A 17281-nucleotide genomic window follows, 5' to 3' on the forward strand; every position below is an offset into this window, starting at 1 on the left:
GTATTCTAGAAGGAATATCAGGGTCTATAAATAGGGTCCTAGGTTTCCATTTTAGGGTAACGTTGGCACGCACGGAATACGAGAAACATTCTAAAAGAATATTCATTTTGTTTCCTCGTACAGCCGCCGCCACCACCTTCACAAAACCCTAGACATTCCTTTACTGTTTAATTGAATGATGCATTTACTACAGTAAATCTTTGTCTTTGTATTTGGTTGCACTGAATATTTATTGTTGTTTCATTTGTAATCTTCACACCTTCGTTCCCATCCGTTGGATATCCTGATTCCGCCAGGATATTCAATAGGCCTTTGTGTTATAGAGTTGGTGTGTTCTTGTCAACCTTACCAAGGTTTGCACCCGACTCACGGTCCTGACATCGTTTCTGGCCGATAGTCTACGCATCTCCAAGTCAATGATGGTGCGGGCTTCATTCCATGATGGTGTTCCCGAATTAATTATCGTACCAATGGTGTCGAGTTCTTTAGGAAGACCGTTAACCAATTGAATAATGAGAGAGGATTCGTCAACCGGTTTGCCGACGTCCGCAAGTTCTCGGCTAATGTCTTTAAGCTTCTGACAGTAAGCATCCATTGACGCGTAATCTTTGAGAGTAGTGTGAGTGAACTCGTGGAGAAGAGCCGCCGCACGAGCCTTCTTGTTGCTTAAGAAGACATCTTCGATCTAGGTCCAGGCTTCTCGTGCCTGGATATCGTTTTCAAGAACACGATCAAGGATGTCATCAGATATGGTACTGAAAATCCATTAAAGGATGAGTGCATCTAGCTCCGACCATTCGGCATATGTGGGATAGATGATGGTGGCAGGTGGTGTGCCATCGATATGGTGAAGAACTTTGTAGGCTTTAAGGTGGAGTTTAAAAAGTTTCACCCATGAAGAATAGGTTGTGGTTTTGCCATCTAGTGTACGGATTTTTTACTGTATATTGGTAACGCTGTAGGCTGGGTGAATGGATGGTGTGTTTTGGGTGTTGGTTTTGCTACCGGAGGATGACGAGTCATCTCCTTCGGTGGGGAAATTTTTAGTGGTTTAACCTAAGCTCTTATTACCATGAAAGTAATCAATATTCCTTGCCCCTCAATGAAGAGATTACAGCCAATAAATAGAATAGTTGCCTAACAACCTAGGCATTATTTTAGGAGATTAAATCAAAGTAAATCAAGATATGATTGACAATATATGTTACTAATAAAAACACCATAGCCTCAACCCCTGCAAAAATGTGCAAACATCAATCTGCTCGTGATTTACGCTCTCATCCTCATCACCCACGTCATCACCATCTCAATCCCAACCATTGACGCCGTCGGCGACCACCACATCGACTGGATTCCAGCCACCGGCACCGAAGACCAGATCTGGAAACTGACGAGATGGACAGTGAAATTGACCACATCGGCTGGAAATTGACCCAAGACCCAGATCTGGAAATTAATCACATCGGCCGGATTCCAGCCATCGGCTGGATTTCGACCACCTACAATCATCATCATCTCTAATGGAGTTCTTCGACGAAGAAACCCGACCCAGATTCCTCCTTCAATCCCGATCACCCGGCCCGAATCCTTTAAAAACTGAATAACTTCCAATCCCAATCATCTCTAATGGAGTTACCGGATCTTTGCCTTAAAAATTCACTTTTTATTTTCTTTCTAAGTATTATGTTGGCCTGTAAAAAAAATAATATTCACAAATCTTGAAAAAAGTTTGAGTAAGAAAAAGAAAAAAAAAACCATAAAACCAAATAATTACTATTCATCTTTCTTTTCAGCTTTTTCTCTCTGTATCCTATAATATAACTTCACTTGCCAGCTCTGTTGCAGTTTCATTTCATCATCTCATCATACTCTGTTTTTGATATATTATATGATATATTTTTTCGGTTGAGGATCAGATAACTTGATATTATTCCCACATGGTGGTGGTTTCCGGTGGGAGTGGAGGTGGTTTTCTTTGTCGGAGAAGACGGCAACGGCGGTGGCTGCCAGAAAGCTTGGTGGCTATGGAGGAAGAAGAAGGGGAAGAAAGAGAATATAAATATATATTAAGATTTTTTTATTGTTTTTGTTTATTAATTAAAATATTTTTTTAATTTAATATGTAAAATGACCAATTTGCCCTCACGTGCAAGGCACATGACCTGACTTAACGAGAAAAATTAACTGGGTTGGGGCCAAAGGACAAACCCTGTTGGATTTATAAACGTAAAGGATAAAAGCTGATCAATTTTAAAGATAAAGGACCACGAGTGAAATTTAGGGTAAAGATAAACGACAATTTCTGTAATTCTGTCTTTTTAATATTTGGTAATCTGTTTCACTATTTATTTAGTTGAAAGTAGTAAAAGTAACAAAAGGATAAGTTGGTGTGGTGGTGTTGCTAGATAGTTGTAACTTGCATGTCCCAAGTTCAAACCTTACTTAGGCTGTTTTTTTTATGTTTTTTGTGTTTTTTTTTAAATAGATTTCATACAAAATCAAGCAATGAAAATATAAGGTGGTGTGATGTTTCGTTTTTTAATTTGTTTTAAATACGTTATTTGGAGGAACTATTTTTTAGGTTTAGTTTTGGTACCGTAAAGAACGTAGCCAAACCAACCGTATTCGGGCCAACTTACGGAAACGACGCCCGACCAACATAACAGCCCGGCACAACGCGCCGGGTAACAACCTTGTAATAATAATAGAAACATAAAATCTAGAAATTCTTTGGATATTTTAATGAAAAGAAAATAAAGGGCTTAGAAGTAAATATACAAAGGGGAAATGGTAAAAAATTCTCAAAATATTTTGATTAAGTACTTTTGAATCTTATACTATTAATCCATGGGAAAATTCTCAAAATAGGTATTTATGAAAACAAATTTCTAGTTTTAGGTACCATTTATAAAAAATTCCAGAAATAGGTATTATAAACTAGCCGTGACGAGTAGTTTGTAGAAACCAATTAGAACTTTCCACGTGTCCTTAAACTAACCGTAACGAGCACGTTCACTAATCATATACTCGTCATGACTAAATATGTTTCATGCCTCGTAATCAATTCCCACGAGTAATTCATAAGTCATTTAGTCGCGACGAGTAAATTATAAAGTTAAACTAGTCGCGACGAGTTAACTACTAATAAACTACTCGTGTAGGGAATGTAAACTAGGTAAACTAGTCGTCGCGACTAGAGGACTTTATGAATTACTCGTGGGCGTTGATTATGAGGCATAACACTTATTTAGTCGTGACGAGTAATGATTAGTGAGCGTGCTCGTTACGGTTAGTTTAAGGGCACGCGTCAAGCTTTAATTGGTTCTACAAACTACTCGTCACGACTAGTTTATAATGCCTATTTTTGAAATTTTTTTCAAATGATACCTAAAACTAGAAATTTGTTTTCATAAATACTTATTTTGAGAATTTTCCCTTAATCCATAGATTTAGAAGTAACAAGATAATATGTTTATCTTGTAATAATAATAAGAAAAGGAAAGACACAATATAATACTGTTTGTTTCTAAAGACAAAAAACTGTCTGCAATCTGATTTCATCTGATTTCATGTCTACAACTGAAAAGGTGGTCTAAAGGTCTGCAATCTGAAAATATAATACTGTTTGTTTTATAAACTGGATATCGTCTGCATAAGCTGAAAATTAGTTACCTATCACACATATCACAGTAGATAGAAGTCATTTAACGTCTATAGAATGCTAAAATAATTGGTGGTGATGTACGAACTGTGGAGGTGGGTGGTGGTGGATGATTATGGTAAGCGGTGAACGGTGGTGGTAGACGGTGGGTGGTGGTAGTGGACGATGGTTATGGGGCGACAGTGCGTGGTGATGGTGATGGACAGTGGTGGTGGTGGTGGTGGGTGGTGGAAGGTGGTGGTGGGAGGTGATGGTGGTGGACGGTGGGGGTGGTGGCGGACGGCGGGTGATGGGTGGTGGTAGTGGACGATGGTTGTGGCCGACGGTGGGTGGTGGTGGTGATGGACGGTGGTGGTGAGTGGTGGACGGTGGGGGGGTGGACGGTGGTGGTGGGTGGTAGTGGTAGCGGATGGTGGGTAATGGTAGTGGACGGTGGTTGTGGCCGACGGTGGGTGGTGGTGGTGATGGATGGTGGTGGTGGGTGGTGGACGGTGGTGGTGGGTGGTAGTGGTGGCGGATGGTGGGTAGTGGTAGTGGATGGTGGTTGTGGCCGACGGTGGGTGGTGGTAGTGATGGACGGTGTTGGTGGTGGGTGGTGGACGGTGGTGGTGGGTGGTGGTAGTGGACAGCAGTTGTAGCGGACAGTGGGTGGTGGTAGTGGACAGCAGTTGTAGCGGACAGTGGGTGGTGGTGGTGATGGACATGGTCGTGGCGGACGGTGGGTGGGTGGTGGTGGCGGTGGTGTTGATCATTGGGTGTTGGTAGGATGTGAAGAAGTGTGAATAAATTGAACAATAGCTTATTTATTAAGATCATAACAGCATTTTTCAGATCAAAGAAAAAACGAACAGAGCCTTCAGAGGCTATGTCTACGCGCCCGCTGACGCGTTTCAAGCAAAAACAAAAGAAACTAAGATGACACTTTTAAAAAGAGAAAGTAGAAAGCCATGAGGTGAGTGATAAGGTGAAACACCTGCTGAAATGGTGGTGTTGCAGGGTGGTCTCTTCTCATGGAGGCTCCCATTTTCATATATTAATAAAACCCCTTTTCACCCAATTTCAGTTTCCTCAATTACATCTTCTTCTTCATCTCCATCAACAACTGACCAACATTTGACGCTTCGAGATGTCTGCCAGGGTCACGTGCCCGATCATTTCTTGCGCAGGTACGTACGTCTGTCTTTTCTTCATTCTATAAAATGTGCTTTTATAAGTTGGGGCATATCATATTTTACAAGTTTAAATGGATATATGAAATTGCCTTCATATAAACAGGAGGTGTAATATAAAAACCTAAGCTACCATCAGTGTTGTAAAAGTCGAATTAGGTCCCAATTAATCAGAAATCGGTGGGCTGCCGATGCGAAAAATTATACTTATTTTGAAAAATTATATATAAAAATTTTTGTATATACACATATAATTTGGAAAAATTACATATTAAGTTTCAATCTGATTAATCCCCATCAATTGCTAGTCGGTACCCCCACCGCCAACTAATGCCTCGCGAGTTTCACTACACTGGTTATTGATATGCTGGTGAAAATGAAATGGGAGGAAAAGTAGAGGCTAATTGGTGTGTTATATTTTTTTTTAATTTGGTAGCACAATTTGTACATATAAGATTACCAAAAACTAGTACTTTATTGAATGAAATTGCTAACTTTAAACCTTTGTGGAACTTGTCATAGAGTCCATGTAAGTTTCGTACTTTCATGCTATTGTCATTTGTATTTGAGAAGTTAAGTTCTTTATGTATAAGTGATGTTAGAATTTTCTGGTTATTGTCAAATATTGTTTGTGTAAGGCAAGATAATATGTTGCAGGGTTGAAGAAGTTGGATACTTTACACCTACAGAGATTCAAAGACAAGCTTTACCAGTCCTATTCTCTGGTCGTGACTGTATACTTCATGCCCAGGTGAATATATGCTAGCGAATATAAACACATTTTATAGATTAAATTTACGTATTTTCTACAATGTGTAACAAATCTTCGCAACTTCTAAACAATATTTCTGACACTTGGATCTCTTTTACTAACATCCTATCTATCGAAAGCAACCGCATGCTATTAAATAAAATTCAGGCCAGAGATCCATGCAGAAGTGTTATAATATAAGGATCATTTCAGATTTCAGGATTTTCAAATAATCTAAGAACCTTAAGAACTCTCAACAACCAGTCATTTTATACATTTAATATTTGAGGGTAGTTTTGTCATTTATTGTATGTAATTTTATCAGTACTTATATGTAAATTAGTTAATACACATATGTAATCACAGAATTACATATAATAAATGACAAAACTACCCCCAAATAATATTAAATATACAAAATAAATTAATAAAATAATTAGTTGTCAAGAGTTCTTGAAGCTCTTAAACTAATATGTATGTATGCATAAGTATATGCATATTATAAAGCATAAGAAATTTAAAGGGGATAACTTATTTATTTATTGATTTTTTTTAATTTATTTATGTTTTTTCAGACAGGTTCAGGTAAAACCTTGGCATACTTGTTATTGATATATTCAGTAATAAACACACAAAGATCAGCAGTGCAAGCATTAATTGTGGTACCAACTCGAGAGCTGGGCATGCAAGTAAGACAGTCATTAAAATATTAAATCAAATACTTTTGAAAAACATATAATGTTAATCACGCATCAATCATTATCCCAAGGTTTATACTTTTCGTTAATTAAAGGTTGCAAAAGTCGCCCGCATGCTAGCAGCAAAGTCCGATCAGCCTGAACTGGAAAATAAATTGTGCACTGTTATGGCTCTTTTAGATGGAGGAACTTTAAAAAGACAGAAAAGTTGGTTAAAGGTATTTTGTTTTTTTTGCTTCAGTAAGTTTTGGCTTAATATTAATTTCCTTCAAAAAAGATAATTTTAACAATTGCAGGCTGAGCCCCCTACAATAATTGTTGGAACCTTGGGAAGTTTATGCCAAATGCTCGAGAAACAGATGATCAAACTAGAATCAATGCGTGTTTTAGTAATTGACGAGGTATTTATTCACATTATTTTTTGGGAATAATTTTATATGAGATATACCCATTTTTAGATTTATAAAAAATATACCCTTCACTTAAAACACGCGTTAAGATGTGAGAGTTTGGAGTGCAAGGAGATACAGAAGGGTCTAATGGTCATATTATAATATCATATTTGTCTAACAAAAAAATCATAATATCAGGTTTACCCATTTTTACATTCATGACATTTATACCCTTCACTTAAGTTACGCATTATGATGAGTTTGGAGTGCAAGGGGAAACAAAAGGGTATAATGGTCATACTATACATTGTATTCAATGAAATGGGTAATTTTAAAATTTGAAGTATTTTCGATAGTTAATTTGATAATATTTTTTTGGTAAGGTAAATATGATATTATGCAAATTTTTAAGGGTGTATATTTATATATGAAATTCCCCATGTTTGTTCTGCATGATTAGCACATTAATTTGGTTAATAAAATGTATATATAATGTGTTATTTTTAGGTGGATTTCATGTTTAATTCTTCAAATCAAGTTAGCTCTCTGCGAAAGCTATTAATATCTTACTCATCAATCAACAGCCGTCAAACAATATTTGCTAGCGCATCAATTCCTCAACACAGGCGGTTTTTATATGACTGTATACAGCAAAAGTGGACCAAGGTTTAATGAAAAACATCATTTTATTTTTATTTATAATAATATTCTGTCACTGGTTTTGGAATATTTATGTGAATTGTGTTTTTCTCAACAGGCTGATTGTGTTCATATCCATGCAAATCCCATTCAGCCAATGCCTGCACGTTTACAGCACAGATTTCTGGTGAGTCACTTGAATTAAATCTTTTAAATTTTACCCAACAAAAAAATCATAATATCAGATTTACCCATTTTTACATTTATGTAATTTATGCCCTTAAATTATAACACGAGTTAGGATATGAGAGTTTGGATTGTAAGGGTAAAGAGACAGGTATATTGGTCATTATTTTAAATTTTGATATGGGTCAAACTGGAAAACTGGTAGTTTTGATTTGGGTCAAAATGGATTCGGGTCAAAACTATGAGGGTCAAAACAGTAATTTTGATATGCATCAAAAATGGTTCGGGTCAAAACTGGTAATTTATTATTTTATTTTGGGTTAAAATTGGGTTCGGGTCAAAACTGGTAATTTATTGTGTGTTAAACTCGGGTTCAGGTCAAAACTGGTAACTTTGAGATGGGTCAAGATGGGTTTTGGGTCAAAACTCAAAACTGGTAATTTTGATGCGGGTCTCAACAATAATTTTGTTATGGGTCAAAATGGTTCAGGTCAAAACGGTTATTTTGATACGGATCAAAACGGGTGTACTTTTCTTGACCCAAAAATATACTTGTTTCAGATATGTAATAGAAGTGAAAGGCATCTGGCATTGTTATCCTTGATGCAATCTGACGCGCCTCAGTCCGCGATAATTTCGGGTGTACTTCTCTTGACCCAAAAATATACTTGTTTCAGATATGTAATAGAAGTGAAAGGCATCTGGCATTGGTATCCTTGTTGCAATCTGACGCGCCTCAGTCCGTGATAATTTTTGTTAATGAACAGGTTAGTGCTACATTACTTTTGTTGACTTAGGTTGACTTCTCTATTTTGACTTTTGTTAACTATTTTGCAGTCTGAGAAGTCTAAGAAGGCTGGATATGCCCCTGCAACTAGTCTTGTAATTGATGTGCTCAAGAATTCACATCAAGGGAATCATGAAATTCTGCTTCTAGAAGAAAAGTTAAATTTCAACTCTCGAGCAGCTTCTTTCTCTGTAAGTTACAGATTGCAAAATGACCAAATTACCCTTTCTTTTGATATCTTCTTTAAAAAGTAAGGCCATACAATTACCGAAATAGCCTTGTTAAATGTTAGATGTAGAAATTTCAACCAATTTATGGGAATTCTTTTTTTTTTTTTTTTTTGTTTATTTTTAAGAAAAAGAGTAAATTTACATGGGATTAAAAGAAAAAAAAAACCCGTTAACTTGTTGGACCATAGATGAAAGGGAAATAATTCGGAATTTTTTAACCATGTGGGCCATTTGTGTAATTTACTCAAAAGTTATATAAAATATTGTAACATATAGGTATCAAAATTTTTAATCATATTTGACACTCTTAGCATGCCAAATAATGAAAAGATTTTAACGTATAATACATAGACACCTCATCAAAGACAGCTTTAAAGTTATGAACAGCATAAGGTCGTATTCGTCATTTGACATATTTTGACCTGTATTGATTTTACTTAACTTAGTTAAATAACTGAAAACAGGAACTGAGACAAGGTGGATCATATCTTCTGGTGGCAACTGACATAGCGGGCAGAGGCGTTGACCTGCCCGATACAACCCACATATACAACTTCGACTTACCTAAAGATGCGGTGCACTATCTACATCGGGCGGTAAGAACTGGTAGAAAACCATTTTCAGAAAATAAGTGTGTAGTTACAAGCATAATAACATCAGAGGAGCGGTTTGTGTTACAAAGATACGAAAACGAGTTAATGTTCGTCTGTGACGAGTTGTTTTTGTAAGTACTATTGTTATGGTAATTTAATCTCTTATTTTCCATGCTTTCTTCATTTTGTTTATTTGTTTTTATGGGGCATATCGGCTTGGTTTAAATCGAAGCGGGTTAAATCTGAATTAACCTTTTATTTTGGCATGCCTTAGGGGTGTTCACGCACTTGTTCGGTTGAATTTAGGGGTGTGCATGAAACGGAAATAACTTAAGCGTAACCGAAATAACAGTCGTAACCGCGCCTAATAAGTAATAACAAACCGGCCCTTTGGTTTTAAGTTTTTTCGAGAATCTAATATTTTGGCTTTTCATCAACCAAAAACCGAACCATTTGTAACCGAAAAAACCAATATAAATATATTATAAGAAATTAATAAATGTTGTAGCACAAAATTATGTTAAATGTGTAATAATCAATTAATTAATTAACAAAAAAGTTTAGGTCCAAAGGTTCGGGTCTAAATTCATTATTTTGTGCAATATTTTGGCCCAAGGTTTTCGAAGTCAAAGATAAAACCAAAGCCGAAACTTAACCGACAAAACCGAAACTGAAACCGGAATTAGGACCAAATCATCATAGAGCTTATCTCATGCTTACGCCATCAACCCAAAATTTAATAATTTTCAAAAGTTGCAGTGTATTCACATTTGCAGAGCCTGTTGATCCTTTCTCTGCATATAATGTTTATATTTCACATTATTTTTCATCCTCAAATAGAACAATAAACTAAATGCATTATATCACTAATCCGTCCTTAATTGTCGAATTCTTCAATATGATCGTTACACCCGATCGAATGTAAAACCCTTCTGAAGATCTGTCTGCCTCTTGTATTCCCTGTAATGTTATTCAAAAGTTGAAATACTGATTTGTTCATTCGCGTTAATTTATAAGTTTCTTTAAAAGTGAATCTACCACCAATGCTTTAAATTTTTTTTAAAGCCATATAAATCTTCTCTTTTTTTACCATGAGAACCATTTATGGAAAACTCACGGCTTCACCGATACCCTTATAACCGTGGGACCAAAAATGTTTAAAAAGCAGACTCAACTCGACCCATTTTAAACTATACAAAAATCACCCTTTTGGTCCGAATCTATTTTGACCCGTTAACCATCTTTTCTGACCTGCCCATTTTCTTTTTTTTTTTTTTTTTTTTTGCCAGTGGTAACTTTTATGGGCTTACCTCTGAATTTGCAATGATTACATTCTTCCCAATTCTAGCATTTTTGTCAATGATGCAAGTTCTGCAAAATATACGAACAATGTGTCAATACCAAAATGACTACTAAGTAAACAGTAACCTTAATTTTTAAAAGTTTCGCACGTGATCTTGGTATTTCCCCCTATTCCAAGTGGAACACGGCCTTCGGCCAACAACGATCTCATTTCAGCATCGGTCTCATAATAATCAGCACCAAGCATCAGAGTGTCCTGCATTGGTTTAATAAATTAGTGTCAATTTTATGGGTGTTAAACGGGTCATGTTAGCGGGTTGATAGGTGGAACCCAACATAACCCACAAATCGTATCATGAATCGAAGGTGACACTAAGGTAGCGTTTGGTATGCAGGAATGATAGGGGGAATGGAATGATACATTGCGTAAGAATGAAAAAAGTGGTGTTTGGTTGCTCAATGGAATGGAATCATCCATTACACATGGAATCCCATTCCATCAAAACCATTCCTTCCCAACTCCTTTTTTTTCATTCTAGGCCTCCTTCACCCTACTTTCTCAACACCACCACCACCACAACTACCATCAGCACCACCACCTCCCCCGCCACCACTGCCGCAGCAACCACCTTACCACCAGCGTACCACCGCCACCACCGCTGCCAACAACGTCGCCGTAACCAACGCAACCATTGTCATCACCGCTGCCTGACCACCACCGCCACCACCAATGTCGCTGCCTGACCACCACCACTACCGTACCATTGCCATCACTACCAATGCTACTTGACCAACGCCAGCCCTGCTGCCTGACCGCCGCCACCATCGCCACCACCAACACCATTTTCGTCGCCAGAGCTACCACCGTCACCATTGTAGGTTTTTTTATTTTATTTTAATTTTTTTTTGTAAAACGTATTTTGAGATATGAGTGTTTTTATAATTTCTATTTCATTCCTACATTTTTTATAACAAACAACATAAAGTAATAATTCATTTTATTCCATAGGTTAACCAAACAAGACAAAGGAGTTCTGGGGAAAATCCACCGCCCGAATGCCCGCTGGTGGTAAAACCCGGATGCCCTCATGATCAAACTGAACTTCCTTCATTGAGCCACCCATATCCCTCCTACAAAGTGTTGTAATTGGGAATTGAACTTGAGTCTCTATTGAGAAACCCAAGCTCATGCTGCTGCTGCACCACATTTGGATGGATGTATATTAAACAGTTAGGTTGGTCGATATGGGCGCGGTAGGGGGAGGATTGGGGCGCGGAAGAAGGGGAAACACCGCCGGGGAGGCGCCTTCAAAGGCGGGTGCGGAAGGGGGAGCGGTGGAGGGAATGGTGGGCGCGGAAGGGGAAGATGGGGTGCCCCCCCCCCCCCCAAACGGGTATCCTGGAACCACCGTCTCGAGCACTCCAGCACCACGTCCGCCAACGGAATCCGGCGGTTCATCGACGAACTCTCTTCCATTGTCTTTAACAATCTCTGCTGTTGTTTCTCCGAATGAACAATCCGGATCCCCTTGGGTTTGGCGGGTTCGGGCGGAGAGACAACCCGGGTTTTGTTGGAAACGGATTTAGCGACCCGTTTGGATTGGTCGGATGTTATGATACGGACGAAATCTTGAAGCGTTGGTGAAGATGGAATCGATTTTCCCATAAACGTAATATCTTTTGATCCAATTTCTTGACAGGGGAGTTCCTCAATTTTATCCTAACCACTTTTCCCCTTGTTAGCTTTTCTTTTTGCATAGAAATAGTTACAACATTATCCCCTCAACGGAAAGGAAACGAATTTTAGCCTTCGATTGGATTTGGTTGAACATCTTTGGAGTAATAAGCAAGATGACGGCGAGGACGACGACTAAAAATAGCTGTAATTTTTTTTATATGTTTTATTATTTAATTTATTTTGCATGTTAGTATTATTGTATTTTTTTATTATTGTATTATATATTATTGTATTGGTTTTTTTGTTTTATAAAAAAAAAGGTTGGGCTTCGAATCCCCCTCACCATAGAGGGGCATTATGCCCTGGGGCTTCGATGCCCCCAATGCCCACGTGGCGCTAACGTGGCACTATGAAGGGGCTTCGAAGCCCCACACCATAGCACGCAGCCTTACCGTATTTCTTTTTTATGCTTATGCATATTTCCTGAAATAGCGGGTAAAATAGGTTAGCTCCCGAACCCTATCTAACGACAAAATGTGTGTTTGAAGACGTGTTTTAAGAGTGATTATGGATTTTAAATAATCATAATAAAATTAGAAAATGTTACTTCAAATGCCATAACAAAGTAACAAAAAAACCTTTAAGTGAACATTGGAACCGATTCTTGATCGAATGCCGACAACACTGTGTTCAATGAAGCTATTTGTTAGGAAACTACCGTGTGATAAGATCGAGTCAACAATCTGCATAATAATGTGAAGGAAGAGTCATGAGGCACATAATTTATTTTCATTTCATTTTCAAAAAAATAATGAAAAAAGTTTAATATTATTTTCTTCTGATATTACTGACCTTGCAGTTGTCAACATTTGATGGTGGCAGATTTCTTCTGGAAGTATACATTGGTTTAGCAGCATCATAGAAGCTGAACCGCGATGGCTGTAATTCAAAATCAGATGTGAAGAAAGTTAAAAATCAGATGAGCGGATAACGGGTTAAAATGGGTAAGGGTTAAAACGGGGAATTTTGATGTGGGTCGAAACGGGTCTACTTGTCTTGACCCGAAAACATTGTTTTCCCATATGGGTCAAAACTGGTAATTTTGACTGGTTTAAATTTGATATGGGTCAAATGGGTTTGAGTCAAACTTGGTAATTTTGATGTGGGTCCAAACGGTAGTTTTGGTATGGGTCAAAATGGATTCGGGTCAAAACTGGCAATTTTGATGTGGGTAAAAACAGTCGCATAGATGGTTATATCATCAAATACCATTACGAAAAACTATTTAATTACACTGATTCGGTGAAATTTGTACATACCCCTAAAAAAATCAATATAATTTAATATTTACTCAACCAAAACATTTAAGACACTTAATTTACATATTTACCAATTTTAAAAATACAAATCATAATATGACAATTATACCCTTCTCGTTACAGCTTACCACAAAACAAACAAACAAAAGAAAAACAAAAAGCATGAGACTAAAGCACAATGGAAGTCGGAATACAACTCACATGTTCGGTTAATGCAAGATTTGCTTCAAAGAAAGACCGGATCGTACCAATATCCTCCCAATAGTCGTTAAATAAAAACGCCTGCAATTGAATGTTTTTAATGTTTTGATTGTAATATGCATGTTATACATGTATATATACACCAATATTTGTTTATATATGCAGACATACATCCATACAAACACGCACACGCGTATGGATACATATAAAAATATATTATAACCGTGTGTGCGAATATACATTGTACATGTTTGCGCATGTGAGCTATTTAAACAAACCTTTATGTGATATTCTTGGGCCGAAGCAGGGATAATCTCTGACCCAAAGTCGTTTGCAGTGGGAAAACGCCATCTGTAAACCAAACGAGGCAAACGGGTCAAAGAATAAATATCTTGCTAAAAGGTGTAACGAGCCAAACAGGTTAAAACTTAAAAGTCAACCAAAGTCTATTTTTACACATACAACCTCTTAAATCAATTTATACAAAGATTTAGATCATATCTGTAGTTCTGTACCAATATTGTTTCTGTAATCTAATCACATTCATCATCTTTAAAAAGTTATAAGAAATGAACCAAAAGTGTCAACAGGTCAGCCCGATCCGCTCATTGATGATGTGTCATGTACCTCAAAAGATTTAGAAGGATCTCTTTCTTGAAAATATATACTCCCATGGAGGCAATATACGGCTTCTTTACAGCCTCTTCTTTAGACAACCCCAAAACTGTTGTATCGACCGCCTAAAGTATAAATTTAACTGTATAAATAATATAATCGTTTGTATCGTAACGTTTTAAATATCTACTAATTTACCATTGCTTTCAACTCATTCCCTTTAGGCTTTTCACTAAATGAAAGAACTCTTCCTTTCCCATCAATCTTCATCAATCCAAAATCTGAGGCCCGACTGTACGTCACACATAAATAATATAAAAAATTAAACATGGGTAATTTACATTTTTCGTTCTTTAAGCTTACTCCGAATTGAAGGTTGTGTCATTTAACTAAGTTAACTACAAAAAAATGTCCTCTAGTTAAAAAGTTGTAACTTTACATCCTTTTGACCAAATGGTGTTAACGTTTTGACCAATGTACATGAGGTTATTTTGGTCTTTTGTAGTGTCAGTATGCATGTTTTGAAGGATAACAAGCAGAAATAACCTGTCATCCATGGGCAGACAAGAAATTGTAATATCTGCACCACTTTGTCTATGACTCTACAACAAAAATGAAGAATTAATATGTAAATTTGTAAAAAAAAAATAATATAATTAATATAAAACTTGTTTATGGTTTTAATATGTTCACCTGAAGAAAGTCCATATAATCCATTCTATACAAGTGATCTCCAGATAAAATGAGAACATCTTCAATATCCTTGCTTCTTGCATCCTATAGACTCAAAAGTTATTCATATTAATTTTTTTCAATAATATGTTAGTTTGACCAAAGTCAAAGTTTCGGTTACCTCGAACAGCCAATGAAATTGGCGAACCGCATCTGCGGTACCTTGGAACCACCTCTTACCTTCCTCACCTGGAGTTTGAGTTGCAGATAATGCCTGATATCACATAATTATTTATAATCATTAGACTTTGTGATATGAAGCTGATCCAAGAGATGCCAGACTTATATTTATTCTTTATGCGTAAATAATCGTCAATCTTATAGCAATTTACTCGTTCATTTAGGAAGTCAATTTTATAACTATACATCCATATTTATTCTTCAAACAGTTTAACTGGACCTACCAAATTCAAATCTACCTTATAAAATAGTGCTTCATTTAAAAATAGTGGCATTCAATATTACATCAACTTTCCCATGAGATTATTATTCTATTTACTCTTGCTTCCACTCTGCATCATCCACCGGTTAGGGATGTACATATTCGGTTTTTTCTACTAACCAGTTCCAGTTGAGGTCAACAAAAGTCAAAACCAGTTTTAGGTGGAACCGGCTCAGGTTAAAACAGGTTTGAAAAAGTCAAAGGATCAAATTCGACCGGTTTAAAACCGTTAAACAACCAACCCAACAACCCATTTTGCCCCTTCTAACAAAACTCAGCATTACCTCAACGAAACCGTCTCCAAACGTAACACCATTACCAAAATTGTAAGCGCGCGCCAAATGTCTATTGAGTGAAGCCGAGTTAAACTGAGTCAAAATGTATACTTTATTGATCCCACTATTGATACAGTTACTCATTGGCACATCAATTAGCCTGTAGGCCCCACCAATTGGCACCTATAACCACCAATCATCAATTTAACACATTAATAATAAATCTTACAATCTAAAAATAATTAAATAAATAAATGCGTACCGCAGGTTTTGCACGGCGTTTTGTAAGTGGGAAAAGGCGGGTACCCGCTCCGCCTCCCAAAATAACTGCCACAACGGTTCTTGGGTCCCGTTTCTCCATATCAAGGTCCCTTAACTGTAAACAGTAATTATGTTCATGAAGTCAAGATGAAACTATGTTGACTTTGACTTTGACTTTTTTTTTTATATATAAAAATGAGGAACAAGAACTCACCTTTGTCTCACCTGCAATGTTGGTGGTGAGTGTCATGCATATGTTTGATTTAACAATGTTTTTCTTTTGTGTTTTTTGGCTGAAATTTAGCTTCTTTCCCATTAAGTCCCCGTTGACCGGTCTCCAGTCAACGGGAGCCAGCCGGGAGCCGCCATGCGGCTGCTGGACTATGGTAGTGAAGAGTGGTACAGCCATTTTTTGTGTAAGTTATAGTTTTCAGTCAATGAAAATATGGTGTTATTGACATGGGGTGGGGTTGCATTGCGTGGTACTTGTGGTGAGTTATGTTATCCATAAAAATCTGTATCCACAAGTATTTTTGTTTCTTAAATTTTATGTGATTCAGCAGTCCTTATCTTTATTTATTACTTATTTATATTTTGTTTATTTATTTATATACATATGATATTTATTTAGTTAAATTAAATACCCACGAATATTCTCGTGTGCATCTGTGTGTGTGTTTTTTTTATCTTTTGCTTTAATTTAATGCACACATGCAGCATACATCTTTCTTTACAGAAAACTCATGTTTTAAAAGAGAAAATATATATTTTCCTTAAAAGAATATTTTAAAAAGTTAAAAATTGAAGATTTTAACATATAGTTAAAAATTCATATTTTCATCTAAAAAAATCTATGTTTTCCTTTATTAAGGTTCATTTTTTTAATTAAAAAAAATTCTGAAGTGACTATAATAAAGTGGTCTAACTCATTTATTCTTTATTCTAAGAAAAATCCAATCATTTTTACCCAATAAATTTGATTGATTTTCAGCAGCCGGAGGATTGGTGGACCTTTGAGCCTAAGTTGGTTCCACCATTGAATTGATGGTTACATTTGTTATATCTTTTAGTTTTGTATTTAATCTTAAAAAATAACTTATGTCATCAAACGCACAATTACTTGAAATAACTTAAAAAATAACTTATGTTAATTCGCCGCTTCATCTTGAAGCGCACAATTACTTGACATGTGTCAAGTAATAATGTACTATCTTATGTAATGTCTCGTCTTCCAAATAAGTATCATAAGATCCGTGACTTTGTTGTATTACATTCCCTGAATCAATACGAATAAGCACACTTTTGTATGGGTTAGTAAAATATGATCTCATATCTTTCATATCTTGAAAG

The 17281-nt window shown here is 36.5% G+C and overlaps 2 protein-coding genes across 2 annotated transcripts; one reads left to right on the plus strand and one right to left on the minus strand.

Moving 5' to 3' along the window:
• The first annotated feature begins 4642 nt into the window (after positions 1-4642).
• Positions 4643-9301, plus strand: LOC143542055 (DEAD-box ATP-dependent RNA helicase 58, chloroplastic-like). The gene is made up of 10 exons (XM_077034729.1): positions 4643-4827; positions 5488-5581; positions 6157-6270; positions 6375-6497; positions 6576-6680; positions 7179-7337; positions 7429-7497; positions 8174-8263; positions 8334-8474; positions 8978-9301. The coding sequence occupies exons 1-10, from the start codon at positions 4643-4645 to the stop codon at positions 9239-9241; spliced, it is 1344 nt and encodes a 447-aa protein (XP_076890844.1). The 3' UTR covers positions 9242-9301.
• A 520-nt stretch (positions 9302-9821) lies between these two features.
• LOC143542065 (glucose-1-phosphate adenylyltransferase large subunit 3, chloroplastic/amyloplastic-like) lies at positions 9822-16396 on the minus strand. Its single transcript, XM_077034737.1, has 15 exons — positions 16146-16396; positions 15933-16046; positions 15680-15853; positions 15075-15167; positions 14915-14998; positions 14768-14823; positions 14420-14513; positions 14234-14346; positions 13885-13957; positions 13607-13687; positions 12939-13025; positions 12725-12829; positions 10558-10664; positions 10417-10477; positions 9822-10066 (listed from the first exon to the last, which is right to left on the minus strand). The coding sequence occupies exons 1-15, from the start codon at positions 16338-16340 to the stop codon at positions 9965-9967; spliced, it is 1539 nt and encodes a 512-aa protein (XP_076890852.1). The 5' UTR covers positions 16341-16396; the 3' UTR covers positions 9822-9964.
• Between the last annotated feature and the right edge of the window lie 885 nt (positions 16397-17281).

The sequence above is a fragment of the Bidens hawaiensis genome, unplaced genomic scaffold (genome assembly GCF_021521415.1).
Source record: "Bidens hawaiensis isolate Kalapana, Puna unplaced genomic scaffold, B.hawaiensis_p1.1 tig00012745_1, whole genome shotgun sequence".
NCBI lineage: Eukaryota > Viridiplantae > Streptophyta > Magnoliopsida > Asterales > Asteraceae > Bidens > Bidens hawaiensis.